We start from the raw sequence: 15,051 nt of genomic DNA, 5'->3' as shown, positions 1-15,051 counted from the left end.
ATCCAGTCAGGGAAGGTTAACGCCGTTGACCCTAAGTCCACCAACTTTGAGGAATGATGCGGGAATTGGGCCATGGCCTACTCCTCCAGAGTCTGCTACTAGAACAACACAAAGCGGACCCGACCCATCCCGGAACTTCTTCTTGGGCTCTACTAGTTATGCCGCTGTCTTCACAGAAGAGCAGCCCTTACCAGACACAGTACATGAACAGCCATCCGAAAGCCCGAGCACAGCCCCTTTCGTGTCAAATAGAGGCATGGCACACCGCCATTGCCAGTTCTCTCTAGGAGATACGATAGTCTCTACGCTTCAGCCATTTTCCTTCTATGAAAGGTCTCTTCATATGTATTTCGAATCGCACAAGGGTAAAATCTCTCAGGTACAAACTGCGTATGAGAGATAAACTGACTTAGTACATCGAAATTCTAGATCCAGCCCTCCCTGGTCCCCTAATTCTTTCCGCGTTGCCACAACTGCGCATAGACTTAGAACAACTTCAAGCTGCTGGTAATCACGCACACCTGCTCTACGCCGAGATGACAAGGAATTCCGCTCGCCCAATGAAAATACCTTCAGATATGCGTCCGTCAGAGTTCCACACTCTCTTCACAGGCAAAAATCTGAGATGGGAGATTTTGGGCTTGATCATGGCGATCGCCGGCTCTAGTGCCCAGTTCACATCGCCTAACGACCCCCTCTTCACATTAGAAGATGGCAAGCAGATGAATAGAGAGGAGTTCATCGAGGACATAATGCATGCAACCAATACGTGTATCAACATCTGCCAAACACATGGCGCTGTCAATGAGCGTACGTATCATTCCTACGCAGACTTACCGTACACATTTTGATGGAAGCAGTCATGGTATGTCTCGTTTACATCAACCTGATGGTGGTCAGTAGCTTCTACGGGGACAACCGTACGTCACCCCTACATCCAGAAGACTAAATTACGATCGCTGACTCTCCAGATCATGCTACTTGGAGGCGCATGGGCGACAGTGTATCCGCGCTCTACGCTGCGGGAATCCACTGCGAGGCTTGCAATGTAGACGGTAGCAACGCAGAACCATTCTTCATGCGCGAATTTAGGAGACGACTCTACGCGGCGATATATTACGGCGACAAGACACTAGCGGTGTTCTACGGAAGGCCTCCGATGATGGGCTGGAGATACAGTGACCGCAAGATGTTGTTGGACATTAGCGATCGCGCTATGGCCTCGGACGATACTGAAGTACTCAATGCTGAGCTCTCGAAGCTCGACAGCGACGGTTGGAATACCGAAGGTCATCTGCACCCTACTACTTTCGGTAGAATGCGATGCCAACTTGCTGTGTTCAAAGAGAGATTGTTAGAGCAAAGTCTTGCAGGCGAAAAGGATAGCGAAGTGGTGCGGAATGTCGAGTACGTCTAGATTTTCCATCGCTTTTTTACCTTCGGCTAACAAGAGCAGAGCAATCTCTGCCGAATGTGCCGAATGGTGGAACTCGTTACCGACTCACCTTCGCTATGATACATATACCGAAGAAGCTGCTTGGGTAGACCGCGGTCCTGGTCTGGCCATGCGGCTGGTCGCCTACTACCTGGATTACCTTCACGTACATTTCCAAACGCAACGCCTCCTTCATCGGATAACGCAACAAGCCCTGCCAGCATTGTTGGAAGTGTCTCTGAAGCTACTGGTATCCTCACTCGTGGCTTCCAAGCCGCAAAACCGCATATACGAAACTCGTCGCCATTTCCCCACTGTCATTTTATTCTACTGTTCCCCAGCTGCTGGTGTATTGGCACTAGAGCTGCGGAGATGTACAATTGAGGGCGTACCACTACCTAGCACAGTCTCCCGGGCCGACCTAATCCGTAACCTTTCCGTGTTGACTTCATGTTTGGAATGGAGCGTTCTTCCCGGCGACGGCAATCTCAAGCTTTGCAACGAGCTCAACAAAATGCTCGCGCTGGTACTAGATGAGGTCCTCAACTACGAACCTCCAATCAAAGGCACACCAGATGCCGGTGACGATACCGCAGCTAATCTGACCGGGATGGGGCAGGGATTCTTCGATATGCCCATGACCGAGGGGCTGGAACCTATACCGACAGAGTCCTCCGACTTTCTGAACTGGCTAGACAATGCAACGTGGAATAATGCGGTAAGCTGAAGAGTCACATGCAGAAAGAATTTGCTGACCAATCCAGGACTTGTTCTGAGTGTAATCAATTGTGTTGACAGGACTGCAAAGCCTCGGCCAACTAAAACAAACCGTCCAACGCCTCATACCCGAATTCCGGTATATTATGGAAATCCGACACCATTTACGCCTCAAACCGCTCTTCCAGAAACATTATTCCCAGAATCTAAGCATGCAAACTATTCCACGCGTCATCCGAAACCCAAATCCGGCAATCTGACTCCTCTAAAGGCGGCCAATCATTCAGAGCCCGGAGAAGTACGCCGCTCTCGCAGCAGCTCTGTTCTCAGACTCATCCACTTTCTTTTGTGCTTCGTTGCTCGACTGCGACGTCGCTTCAGCAGCTGCTATCTGTATTAGCTAGAGTTCCAGTTCATCAAAGGATGTATGAACATACGCTTTCGGTTCAGCAACTTTGCCAGAATACTTTTCGACGTTGATTTCGTTGAGACTAGAGAGTTCGCATCGGAAGATGAGTATGGCGGTGGTGCAGTGGTAGAATAGCGTGGCAGATCGCTTGGTGAGGTAGTGTTGGATTGAGAAGACATAGTGGTGGTACTCCGGTAGCAGTGACAAGTAGACGTCGTATCAATACTGCTTGGAGATATCGAGAGGCTGAGACAGTTGACTTAATGTATGCGGCTGCTCTCGTTGACAGGTATGACTCTGCCATTGATGTTCCACATGTCTTCTTATATGCAGACTCGTCATATCACTACCGATCAGCTCGGAGACCCTATCAGGTTCGTCATTGCCCTTTCCAGCTGCTTCGGAATTCAACTTGACTCTTCCCCACTCAGCACAAGCCATTAACTGCATGCCTTACACATTTGGTGCAGCCCTCGGAGTACCTACTTGGCGGGCTTTGGTAAGCGAGTGCAAGCATCGTGGTGTCAGCGCTAGGCAACAGTGTTAGGCGTCCAATGCCGAATCGCGGCACTGAAGAACGTTGCATGCACAGATGTCAGGATACACGCGTCAGGTGTGTTTTGCAAAGTCTGACTGGTTTTCCTGATCTGGATTGTCTTTTTTTGTTTGCATGTATCCTTATGGCTGCATGGTGACTGAGAATCTTCGGAATGAAAATAGTGCCGATGATTTTGCCGGTAGGTTGGAGAGGGTTAGCTTGACGTGTTTGCTCCGATGGAAAGGGCGGAGTCTAGAAGCCCATGACATTCAAAGGGCACATGCGACGAAATGAGTCAGATTCACGCATGTCAATGTTGTCAATGTTCTTGGATGCGATAAATGCGATGGAGCTGTGAGAAGGTGTTTCCCCTACCACGCGGACTTGAATTCCATCTAGGCGGCTACAACGAATGGCATTTGTTGAATGCAACAGGTTTTGGCGCCTGTGTCAACTGCAAAGTATTTACACGAAGTTTCTACGGGCCTCCCTTGGACTGCATTCAAGCTAATCAGACACACTGCGAGTAGTAATCACCTCCGGCCTTGCAGGTAAGTCCTGAAGCACCTACACAGCGTTAGTAAAGCCTTATTTGCACGTTTTCTCAGCTCATCCGACTTACAAGTTTTGCATCCAGTGAAACCATTTCCGCCGCATTGGCCGTACCTTGTAACAGAGCAAGCGCCAGAACCACCTCCATTCGTTGGCACAGCGGCGGCAGAGGTGACTACCGCTGACGTCCTCATCGTGGTTGCAGTAGCTGTAGCAACTGGCGCTCCACCAGTAGCAGTGACAGCTGATCCAGCACTACCAGCAACGGCTTCTGTACCACCCGCGATGACTGCCGGACCGGGAGCGACGTACGAAGCGAGGTTCTGGTAGATGTTGATTTGGATACCGGGGTCGGTAGCCTTGTATGCTCCAGGGAACGATACGCCAGCGGGTGAAGAAGATCCACTACCAGTGACAGTGATCTGGTAGCAGGTGATGTAGAATTGGGCGCCGTTGGCACTACCTGCAGCATGTAGCGCAATAGCCTCCGCTCTCAGTAGATAATCTCCAGGGGCCAGGTTGGTGGGAATCTTCACATCCATCTTTCCACAGTTCTTGTTCAGATCCTTAGTACCCCAGTAATCATCCGAACCGCCACCGCCACCGCTGTTCTTCGCCCATGTATCCTGGAAGACCTTGAAGAAGGGGGTCGAACCATCCGCTGTGGATGCGTCTGCAACCTTGGACATGTAGACCAGAACGGGGCCGTAGTGGGCTCCGCCGATGGCTTCGTTAGCGCATGAGCGGTCGCCGTTCTGCTGGTGCATCTCTACGGTGACGGTACCACCGGCAGGAACGCTGCATTTCGAGGCTGCTGGACCGCGGTTGGCGTTGCAGCGGATGTCGTTGCTTGCTACTGAGGTGACGGGGCTGTTGCCATTGGGTAATCTTGCGCACGTCGACTGGTGGATGGATGTCAGCGGTTGATACAAGACACTTGGGGGTACTTATCTGATCTACACCGTTTACCCAAAGCTGCTGAAAAGTGGCATGAGAGGCTACCTGTGTCGCGAAGGCAGCAACGCCGGTCAAGATGATTGCACTCTTCATGATAAATGCTCTGCCGATGATCGTTGGATGAAATGAACGCAAGTGTTGTGACTGTTCTGGGATGGTATCGAATTGAATACCTACCTATCGTCTCTTTATACTTGCCTCTGTATCCCCTAAGAAGTATACAACATGCTCGCTTACAGGTGGAGTGTAGCCCACGGTATCGATCTAGGCGACTACACCCCAAGAGGCAACATTCTAGAGTATGGCATCGTCGTGTGACTTGCGATTATATGAAAGCAAAGCTTGTCAGTGCCGTAACCCGGGTTCAGTTTTCCACGTGTAACGTCCTGCAGGTGGTGTGGAAATTAATCAGTGCGCCAAAGGCAGCCATTCAGTGTTGACTACACCGAAACTGGGCTCTAGATTCGTTTGACAGGTATGCTTTTGGGGGTGTCGTGCAGGCTTGCTTGCATATAATGCGTGTGCTACGAGCCACCGGATAAAGCTCCCGTCGGTTCGGTTGGGCGCAAGTCTTGTGAACGTATGGTAGCTTCTTCTTCGCATCTCTGCGGTTCGGGATCGAGAATCTCAACACTCGTAACGCGTATGTGCTGATTGGCAGTGGTAACCATGCTGTTCCTGTGGATTGCAGCCCCAACACCTTCGGCAACTGAACGTTCGATTTTCACATTGAATTCGCGAGACCGTGATCTAGGGCGATCGGGCGAGACATCCAGGTCTTAGGGCGACGAGTTATCGAAAGCAATCTGTTTAGATGAAATTCGAGAAGCGACGCGTGCCGCGTTTGCGCATTTCCCAGATCCGGTTCTTCGGTTAGAAAGCTTGTTTTTCTCCTCTTCCCAATATGGCGTCGGAGGTGATAGAAGGCTTAAGTCCAGATGAAGTGGCCGCCTGAGAAGTACGTGCTCGAGTTGCAGTAGGTAGAGTGATGGGTCGGCACCTGGCTGGCTGTTGCCGATGTGGGGACGGCTAGCACGTTTGAGGCAGGGGCCCCGGGGGCGCGCACGACGCACACGAACCTCCCTCGTTCCTTCATCGACGCACATCTTTGGTCGACCATGGTGTATCTCTTGATACAAATTTCGATGCGTGTGCCGTTAATCCTAGTCGTTATCGTCGATTGATCATCTTTCGACGTAGCAAAGTGCACTCTTTCGCATCTGTTGCCATCCGCGTGAGTACATTTTTCTTCATTCACGTAGGTCGACCTCGTCGTACTCTATTCATGCCTCAATCTCTTATATGTGTTGGGTTGTGGTCTCTCCGATCTCTTTGTTGCTACATCATCCACCCTATTGATGCCCACGTGAGTATATCAGCAACCTTTGTCTCTCCTCTCAAGCCATCCTTTCGTCATGATCATAGCCTTGTCATCCTTCAGTCTTCACCATCTTTCTCTTCGTCAAACCTCTCGCTTCCCACAGGCCACACACGCACAGCCTGTCTTCACCCAGCAAAATAGCAAACGCCCACACTCACCTTCACCTCGCCTCCCCACCAGTCCAGCCATCTCCCTCCACCGCCTATTTTATACAGAGTATATCACGAACTCTCTCTCGCTATATAGTCCTAGATCTTCTACGTCCCTCCATCGACTCGGGATGGAAGACCTGATGATCGGCCGGAAACGTGCAGCATAGCAAAGGAGTGGGTAAGACCACCGCCAACGCTGGGTCACTCCCAGCTATGTTGGAAGCCGCGGGTTCGAGTCGTGATAAAACCACTTCTACACTCCCCAAGGCGGCGTCCTGGCATGGCATCTTCGGAGCATGCCAGGATGCCGATTTGGGGAGTGTAGCGGAGTTTTCACCAGACACTTAATACCTTAAGGGTGTCTGTTCTTTTTTGCTCTTGCCTGTGTTTTTCTATGCCTTCTTTTACTTGTAATAGCGGAGAAAACATTTGTGCTAAGATAGGAACATAATGCCAATTAGGTGCTCTGTGTATTAATCTAAGGTAGGTAGGTTGTCTACGTATCCTGTTAGCTAAGCATATGTAGCAATCTACTTATCACTTCATAATGTATACTAGAAGATAAGTCAACAACAGCGTTCTGTTATTGGATACGTTATAGATATAGCACATAGTTATTAATTGCAGATAAACAGATAAACGAAATCAAGACAATAGAAGAAGAACAGTAGGTTGTCTTGAACATGTTCGGTCATTGATCATGTAGATGAATTCTTAATCTTTAGTAGCATGATGGTATGCTACTTATACATCCGCTTGGTGTTTTGAAGTCATCAAATTCGTGAAGATACCGCACCCCAAGTCTATACATCACACCTTCTTAGTCCCTCTTGAGAGGTGTGAAGGTCTCGGCTATGCCCTCGTTTGTAATGATCATCATCTGAAGGCCATCACCAACCTCAATGTGCCTCTCCACGGCGCTCGTGAAGGCGTCCCGTACCAGATCCTCGACGTGATCCCGCGGTAGCGGTTGTGCTTGCTTCGACTTGAGTTCGTGGCCTGTTCCGCTGCCTGGCTCGTACATGTTCTTGAAGTTGACCTGGTTGTCCAAGAAAGGCATAATGAGAGATGCCGCAGCACCCGCCGCCCTGCACTGCTCCCTCTCGTAGCTGCCGACCGGGTCGTAGGAGTACAGCGCACCCTTGCCCTCCTCGTCCAGACCAGCCAGGATGGCATGTACGTAGTAGGGGAAGAAGCGCTTGTTGTAGAGGATGTGGCTGAGTCGTTGTGCGCAGGCGGAGACGGTCATGGGCTTTCCGTGCTGGTACTTGTACATCTTGACGATGGTGTCGAGACGCTCCTTCAGCGCATCACCGTCGGCGGCGAAACCGACCACTGAAAGCACTATCCTGGCACCCTTGTTCTCTGGTCCCTCGCCGCCGATCTTGAAGAGCTTGGGTGCGTATCGTGTGTTGATGTTGTAGCCGGAAGTCGAGCGTGTATCGCCTGCGAGGATGGCGAAGTCGGCGCCGGAGATGCCCAGTGTTGAGCCACCGTTGTCCGTGTAGCTGCATTGTGTTAGCGGTACGTATGTTCAACATGGCGAGCCAGCGTACGGGTAGAAGCCATGTTGCCGCTCGCCTGACGGAACAGTTGTGGGGGTCTGCTTGAACGAATAGCCTGGGCCGCCTTGCGGAGGTGCACCGGTGTAGAGGGCAGCCATCGTCGAGTTTTGGAGAGGCGGATTCGGGCGGGGTTGCAGAGGTACAGTCGGTATCGGGAGGGGGGTGGGCTGTTGCGACGCTTCTGTTTGTTGGTGCTGGAGCTCTGGAGTTACGCAGCTCGAATGCCTGGAGCTTCCGCGCGCTAGTGTCTTGGCGCCCATGTAGTGAGAGCATGCATTTACCGTCTGTGGCGGGCATGCACAGCAAGCGTCTGGATCAAATGTCTTGGGGTGTACTTCATTTTGGTTGTGCGAACGCCGCATTCACAGTATTACTACAAGTCTTCTCAGTCTGTGCTATCTTCTCCCCTCACCTTCTCTCTCTCGACCTTGATCGTCTCCTCTTCGGCGACCTTGACCTGCGCTCTACTTTGCTCTTTGTGCCCTGATCGTCCTTTCCTCTATGTTCCAATTCCTTGCGCTTTCCCGTAGCAGAGCTTGACGCCGCGCCCGTTCCACTCGACGCGCCAGTCTTGGACGCGGACACAAACTCGAGAGCTTCTCTCGGTGCCTTGGATTTCTCTTGTTCTTTGGTCTTTGCGATGCGCTTCTGTGAAGCCCTCAATTCCTCGACATAGGCCCACTCCGGGAAGACTGCCGGTATCGCGACATCTTGTGGCAGTGTAGATGCATATGCGTCCTCTTCGCTGATTCCCGCAAAGCCCATCAGCTTCCGCATGTGTCCCGGATCGCGTAGCACGGACGAGCCTTCCAAGCGCTGGTTGAAATGCTGGCCCTTCTTCTTGAGCTCTAGAAATTGCGCAAACTTCTTCGTCGCTTTCTGTGGTGGTGATCCCGGCGGAGAAGGCGGTATATCGAAGTTCGGCACGGTAGGTAGAGTAAGGTTCTGAATCAGGGCACGTGTAGCTGTGTGTGGTGAGCCTGGCGCGGCTTCGTTCGCGTTGGCATCGTCCTCTGGAGGCGGCGATACTGTCGGACCTTGCGCAGGGCCGCTCACCGGACCCGACGATGTAGGCGGCTGTTCGAGAGGCGCGGGAGCGGAGAGAGGCGCTGGGGTAGGCGCGACAGCTGCAGGAATGTTGGTCAACTCTATATTAGTAGCGATCCGAGCCCTCTGCACAGATTTGCGGGTCTCACCTCTGGCTTGGTCGCGGGCACGACGTCCTCGTCGTCACTGTCTGGGTAGTCGATTCCGAGCATTGTGAGTGCGCAATGCTGGTGGACGATGCTCTCGGATTGACCTCAATATGCGGAGCTTGGGCCAGCTCCATGTCTTGGCGGGCGAGCTGCGCAACCACCGACTGCCTGACGAGCGTCGTGACAACAACAACCTCACCTCTGAGCCCACTGCGACATAGCACTCTCTCCGAATCCCGAACAACACCGTCTCTGCAGTTCTGCATTTCAGTCGCCTCTTCCACCATGAACCACCTGCCACAAGCTTGGGGTCGTGTATGTCTTCCGCCCGCCTCCAACAGCAACAGTACTAATGCATCGTAGCCCAGAGACGATGTATACGGCACCTACGACCCTTCGCACTTCTCCGCTGCCGGCCCCAACCAGCACACCCAGAGCCCGATCGTCACGGGTACCTCAGTACTTGCGGCCAAGTTCAAGGACGGCGTAGTCATCGCCGCCGACAACCTGGGTATGGCACACTACTATTGGCAATGAGGGTCTGGCTGACCATACATGTAGCTTCATACGGCTCCCTCGCTCGCTTCACCGACGTCAAGCGCCTACGAAAGTTCAATGACGAGGTCGTCGTGGGTTTCGGCGGCGATGTTTCCGACATGCAGTACCTGGACCGCCTACTCAACTCGCTCGACATCCGCGAGAACTACTCCTCCTCCGAAAACTCGCTGAATGCCAAGAACCTCCACACCTACCTCGCCAAAGTCATGTACAATCGCCGCTCAAAGTTCGATCCATTGTGGAACCACCTGCTCATCGTGGGCATGGACGGAGACAAGAAGCCCTTCCTCGCAAGCGCAGACCTTCTCGGTACCACCTTTTCATCACCATCGCTGGCCACTGGCTTCGGTGCACATCTCGCCCAGCCAATCCTAAGGACAATATTGCCAGATGAGGCCGCCGTGGAGAACGTCACGAGGGAGCAGGCGGTAGAGAAGATCAAGGAGTGCATGAAGGTTCTCTTCTACAGGGATGCCAGGAGTATGGACAAGTACTCGATTGCCGTCATTACCAAGGACGGCGTCGATCTCGATGAGAACGTGAAGCTGGAGAACCAGAGCTGGGCATTTGCCGACAGGATCAGGGGTTACGGCACCCAGGTTGTGTAGAGGGGAATTGATGTGCAAGACCGAACATAACGATCAAAAGCGCCAGCTCACTGAGTAGCTGAGGCTTGAATGATAGACATGAATGAATGTACCAATACCGGTATGAGTTTGTCCCAGGTCTTCTGCTACTAGTATACTGCATGTCCGCGCACTATTACTAGATTCGGCCATCAAGACTCCATGCACATCGGCACTCAAGAGAGCCAACAAGGTTAGAGCTTCGTAAGCTAGAGCGGGGAAGCTCCGCCCAAGAACAACAAACCTGACGATCAGCACTATGAATTCTACGACTGGTTGTTCCTTATTTATATACTTATAAACGCCTTCGTCGGATCTCATCTACCGCTCCATCTCACATATTCCCACGCATTTGCGTGATGGCCTCTTCACAAACCAAGAGAATAGTATTTACAGGTGGTTCTGGAGTCGCAGGACGCCATGTAATTGAAAAGCTGCTTACCTTCGGCCACGAGATACTCAACGTGGATGCAACGCCTCTGGACAACCCCAATGTACACACTCTAAAGGCCGATCTCACAGATGGGGCGCAAGCCTTCAACAGTCTGTCTTGCCACTTCAAGATTAGTGAACCCTTTATGGAGCCAGTCAAGACGCCAGATGCAGTCGTACATTTCGCTGGTACGTATCATTTTCCATCTCACCTCTAGACATCCTGCAAATAAGCAGGGAATCAGGAAACATCACTTGACTCCAGCAACAAACTCTCAACAAGACTAACCCGACCCACCTATCAGGCATCCCCCAACCCATGCGCCTCCCCGACAACGAAACCTACCGCATCAACACCCTAAGCTCCTACAATGTCATCGAGGCAGCATGCAAACTCGGCGTCAAGAAGATCATCCTCGCATCCAGCATAACCACCTACGGGATCACCTACGCCGAAGGCAACGTCTCCTACCCGCACTTTCCCCTCACAGAAACCAGTCCCACAAGCCCCATGGACGTCTACGCCACCAGTAAACTCTGCATGGAAACCACGGCCGCCTCCTTCGCCCGCCGCTTTCCCAGCGTAGACATCTACTGCCTGCGCATCTCCGCAGTTATAGAACCTGAAAACCACGCCAAGAAGTTCTCGGCGTATCTGACTCGGCCTCGGGATTTCAAGGTGCATGCGTGGAGTTATACCGATGCGCGCGATTTGGGGAATATGGTGCAGTGTTGTTTGAAGACGGATGGGTTGGGGTTCCAGATTTTTAATGCGGTTAATGATGAGATTACGGTGCCGGAGGAAGAAGGGAGCAGTGCGGAATGGTTGAGGAAGGCTTGTCCTGAGACGGAAGTGTTGGCCGGGTTGAGGGGTAGGGAGAGTCCGGTTTGTAATGCGAAGATGAAGGAGTTGTTGGGGTTTAGGGAGGAGTTTGCGTGGCGGAAGGTTTTGGGTAGAAAAGTATAAGCTTATGCCAGAAGAGAGATTCGACGCCAAAGCTATTCGCTAAAGTAGAGCATGAAAGATGACAAGAGGGTTGTGTGTTTAGAGGTGGATCTGTTATGGATTCCAGAGGTATCCCCCGTGACAGTCGATGTTGTTAGCACAATGTGAGTTCTAGCAAAGACATCGAGAAAACGACACCAACGGCAGTGCCAAAATCCATATCGATGGTTTGTCCATGCTGGACTACTGAAGAAAGAGGTGAAACTCTTGTTGAACGTCATGATTAGCGGTCCACTGTGGTGAGGGACGACTGCGCCGGGCAGGACGGAGGAAGTAGGCGCAAGGCAAACGTCAACCCATACAGATCCAGTCTATCTTTACCATGTCAGAAGCGTCCGGCTCAGTCTCAAACTTCTGGTGCCATTGAAGAGCACAGAGCCTTCTCAACCTCGGACTGCTGGCGCGGCGTTCTTACGCATCTTCGATATTACGCAATATCAGGCTGAAGCCGTCGAGTCGGCAACGTGGCATCATAGCTAGGCAGGTAAGACCGTTCCAACCCGACGTCGTCGTAGCGAAGGCACCATACGGTCTGACCTTAGTACCTCGGTCCTGAGACGACCGCGGGAGGTCGTGGTGTCGGCAAGATCGACGTGCGCTGAACTTTGAAACGCCCGCACCCTGGATTAGGCCCTCAGTGAACTTGGTCTGTGCGCATACGCCTTAGGGGCGCAGCAGACATGCGCTTCGCATATCAAAAGGGTCACAAGGCTCAGACGTCGCGACTAGGCTTTTGCTGTGCCGCGAAAAAGCAATTCCACAGTATGTTGCGCCCCATACCGGCGGTCGGCCTTGCAAGTGCGCTCATCCAAACTATCGACTTCTCCATCAACGCTTTACGCAAAGACCATCCCATCTTCCAGCCTAGCTCACCTTCGACAACACCGCTCGTGGAAAATGCAGCCTTCCTACAAGATATCATACACAATCTCTATCGCCTGACCGACCTAATTGACAACTCTGAGCTCAAAGAGCTGTACGACGAAAAATCAGCAAAGAGCGCAAAAGCAGCCAAGAAACTTAGCGAGGCAGCGCTGCAATTGCTGAAGCATGCTGAGCTAGTCAAGGAATTGACAGCTTCATTCATCGACGCGCTAATCGCTGCGCAAGAGAAGGGAAAGTTTGGTGACCCGCGATGGCCCACTGCGCGCGAAGCATTATTGAGCGGCGTGTGGAAGAAGGCCAATGTGACAGGTACAAAGAAGAAGTACCGTGCCCTACGTCGCGACATTGAGACGAGTTTACTGCTCGCTATGCGCCAGTATCTGGATCAATCCATTGAGACTGGTCTCGCTCTGTTCAGCGGCGACGAAGGCGTACACACGAAGCATTGGGAAAAGTGGCAGAACCAAACCCTCGATATGATCCACAGCAATGATTGGAAAAGCAGCAAGAAGAAGGATGTAGAGGAGTTTTCCAAACAGGTTGATGCGCTCATCCAGGCGGAGAAGGAAGCATACTTCCGCGCTACCATCTTCGAGAGGCTGTGGTTCGAGGAGATGGATGAAAGGATGAATAGCATCGATAGTTCCGTCGATTTAGGGTTCGAGTGGGTGATGGGAGACGGCTCGAGACAGGTTGGCGGTTTGCTGGAGTGGTTTACTAATACGAGGGGCGAAGAAATATATTGGCTCACCGGTGCGTCTTCATCTCTTACTATTCCGTCTTTCGATCCCTGAATGTCTTCTTACAACGGCTCCAGGTAAACCGGGCTCAGGGAAAACCACTCTGATGAAATATCTCTTCCGCAATCCACTCTTGTTCCCACATCTCGAGGCGTGGTCTGGTCAGAAACCCGGCATCACGTCTGGGTTCTTTCTTTGGAACAATGGGACAGAGCTGCAGAAGAGTTCCATTGGTCTACTGCGAGCCATCATCTACGAAAGCTTACAGGACATGATATTTGGACCCCTGGAAGAAGACGGGGTCATTGTGCAGAACCTGTTCTCCGATCGCTGGAATGCATTCCAATCCTACGCTGGCGGCCTACACGAGTTCACTTTTCCGGAACTGAAAGCAGCGTTTGAGAGCTTGGTCGGCGATGCGAACAAGAAATTTCTCTTCATGGTCGATGGGCTGGATGAGACGGATGACTATCCGAAGGAGTTGATGGACCTCGTGTTCAGCACTTCGCGGAGAGACAATGTCAAGTTCCTGCTTTCGGCCCGGAGCTCACCAGTCTTCTATTCGGCGTTTGAGAATAAGCCTAGGATGGTACTGGAGGAATACACAAGAGATGATATACAAACATACCTGATCAGAACTTTCGGCGAGGAACCAAAGTTGCATTCGCTAAGAGGGAAGATGGACGGCCAAGAGGAAGAACACATCGTCGGGATGCTCGCTGAAAAGAGCTCAGGAGTGTTCCTGTGGCTGAAACTCGCCACCACGTTTCTCTTCGAAAGTCTAGAGCCCGACTCTGATTTTCTCGTCTTGAAAGATCGCGCGGAGGGGCTTCCCTATCTCCTGGACGATCTGCTCGCCCACATGCTCAGCAAAATGGCTCCAGAGGACGTCGAAGCAGTTGGAAAACTGCACGCCCTCCTCTCACATCAAGACATATGCCCGGCCATCCTTCCTTTCTCCTTTGCCTTCACAGCCGAGACGTCAGCAACACTAGCCGCAGATGTACGGCCCTTGACAGCAGTCGAGATAAGTAAGAGAGTCGAAGACATGCAGACCCTCACCCAACAGCGGTGTAAAGGAATGTTGACCATCTTCGACACCACACCACCCGATCAACACGCCAGTACCGAGAGCCTGAGGATAAGCTACACCCACCGCGCGATAAGAGACTACTTCTTTGCATATCCCGGTCTACTCGAAACGAGCTTGAACAACGCGTCTGAACAAACCAACTGGAATGCACCCCAACAATGGGCGAACGCTCATCTCTGGGTCCTCAAAACCCTGTCCTCTTCCATGCCCAAACGCACCAGCAGCAACACCAACACCAACAGCTCCCGCGCTCCCCCAATCCAAGTCTGGACCCCACTATCCAGCGCCCTGGAAAGCAGCCTCGAACTGCACACAGCCACAAACAAGTTCCCACTAACCTACATCCACGCCGCCTTGACAACCGGCGTCTTCCTTGCCCTAAGAAGCGAAACCGGCCATGATCTGCCCCAATATCCCTCGTCTACCGCATCAAGCTCCACCTCGACATCGACCTCTACTACCTCCTCCGCCTCAGCAGCCACCACTCCAACAACCCTGACAACGCCTCTCGACCTGGCCGTCCTCCTCAACCTAACCGCTTACGTCGCACTCAAAGCCAAGGCCACAGACCGCCGAGAAGTCCGACACGCGCTCGATTACAGTCGCGGAATGAGAAAACGGATGGGTGCTGGCGGGGAGCAGGTGTGGTTATTTGGCGAGGGGAGGGAGAGATTGAGGAAGGAGTTTGAGAGGGGGAGACAAGAAGGGGAAGCGCTGTTAGAGTATTATGCCAAGGCAGTGAGGTTTGGAGTTAGTAAGCCGGAGGTTGAGGTGCCGGAGTGGGTGTGAGGAACGCGTGGTTGGGTGAA

The 15,051-nt window shown here is 52.3% G+C and overlaps 9 protein-coding genes across 9 annotated transcripts; 5 read left to right on the top strand and 4 right to left on the bottom strand.

Moving 5' to 3' along the window:
- Positions 1–578: 578 nt before the first annotated feature.
- On the top strand, positions 579–2,211 carry J4E79_006297 (uncharacterized protein; the record flags this gene model as incomplete). The annotated part of the gene is made up of 4 exons (XM_049355168.1): positions 579–810; positions 972–1,407; positions 1,457–2,153; positions 2,200–2,211. 4 exons carry the CDS (start codon positions 579–581, stop codon positions 2,209–2,211), a joined length of 1,377 nt encoding a protein of 458 aa, XP_049210564.1.
- Positions 2,212–2,435: 224 nt separating this feature from the next.
- J4E79_006296 (uncharacterized protein) lies at positions 2,436–2,740 on the bottom strand (the record flags this gene model as incomplete). The annotated part of the gene is made up of 2 exons (XM_049355167.1): positions 2,436–2,536; positions 2,590–2,740. The coding sequence occupies 2 exons, from the start codon at positions 2,738–2,740 to the stop codon at positions 2,436–2,438; spliced, it is 252 nt and encodes an 83-aa protein (XP_049210563.1).
- An 892-nt stretch (positions 2,741–3,632) lies between these two features.
- On the bottom strand, positions 3,633–4,418 carry J4E79_006295 (uncharacterized protein; the record flags this gene model as incomplete). Its single annotated transcript, XM_049355166.1, has 2 exons — positions 3,633–3,666; positions 3,766–4,418. The coding sequence occupies 2 exons, from the start codon at positions 4,416–4,418 to the stop codon at positions 3,633–3,635; spliced, it is 687 nt and encodes a 228-aa protein (XP_049210562.1).
- Positions 4,419–6,961: 2,543 nt separating this feature from the next.
- On the bottom strand, positions 6,962–7,804 carry J4E79_006294 (uncharacterized protein; the record flags this gene model as incomplete). Its single annotated transcript, XM_049355165.1, has 2 exons — positions 6,962–7,649; positions 7,698–7,804. 2 exons carry the CDS (start codon positions 7,802–7,804, stop codon positions 6,962–6,964), a joined length of 795 nt encoding a protein of 264 aa, XP_049210561.1.
- Positions 7,805–8,114: 310 nt separating this feature from the next.
- J4E79_006293 (uncharacterized protein) lies at positions 8,115–8,965 on the bottom strand (the record flags this gene model as incomplete). The annotated part of the gene is made up of 2 exons (XM_049355164.1): positions 8,115–8,852; positions 8,903–8,965. The coding sequence occupies 2 exons, from the start codon at positions 8,963–8,965 to the stop codon at positions 8,115–8,117; spliced, it is 801 nt and encodes a 266-aa protein (XP_049210560.1).
- Positions 8,966–9,187: 222 nt separating this feature from the next.
- J4E79_006292 (uncharacterized protein) lies at positions 9,188–10,068 on the top strand (the record flags this gene model as incomplete). The annotated part of the gene is made up of 3 exons (XM_049355163.1): positions 9,188–9,217; positions 9,266–9,413; positions 9,464–10,068. 3 exons carry the CDS (start codon positions 9,188–9,190, stop codon positions 10,066–10,068), a joined length of 783 nt encoding a protein of 260 aa, XP_049210559.1.
- Positions 10,069–10,445: 377 nt separating this feature from the next.
- Positions 10,446–11,485, top strand: J4E79_006291 (putative secondary metabolism biosynthetic enzyme; the record flags this gene model as incomplete). Its single annotated transcript, XM_049355162.1, has 2 exons — positions 10,446–10,707; positions 10,824–11,485. 2 exons carry the CDS (start codon positions 10,446–10,448, stop codon positions 11,483–11,485), a joined length of 924 nt encoding a protein of 307 aa, XP_049210558.1.
- An 803-nt stretch (positions 11,486–12,288) lies between these two features.
- On the top strand, positions 12,289–13,203 carry J4E79_006290 (uncharacterized protein; the record flags this gene model as incomplete). Its single annotated transcript, XM_049355161.1, has 1 exon — positions 12,289–13,203. The coding sequence occupies one exon, from the start codon at positions 12,289–12,291 to the stop codon at positions 13,201–13,203; it is 915 nt and encodes a 304-aa protein (XP_049210557.1).
- Positions 13,204–13,255: 52 nt separating this feature from the next.
- Positions 13,256–15,031, top strand: J4E79_006289 (uncharacterized protein; the record flags this gene model as incomplete). The annotated part of the gene is made up of 1 exon (XM_049355160.1): positions 13,256–15,031. The coding sequence occupies one exon, from the start codon at positions 13,256–13,258 to the stop codon at positions 15,029–15,031; it is 1,776 nt and encodes a 591-aa protein (XP_049210556.1).
- Between the last annotated feature and the right edge of the window lie 20 nt (positions 15,032–15,051).

This window comes from Alternaria viburni (assembly GCF_023758015.1).
Source record: "Alternaria viburni strain BMP 2772 chromosome Unknown scaffold_12, whole genome shotgun sequence".
Lineage (NCBI taxonomy): Eukaryota > Fungi > Ascomycota > Dothideomycetes > Pleosporales > Pleosporaceae > Alternaria > Alternaria viburni.
This window is presented reverse-complemented; position numbering and strand designations above follow the sequence as displayed.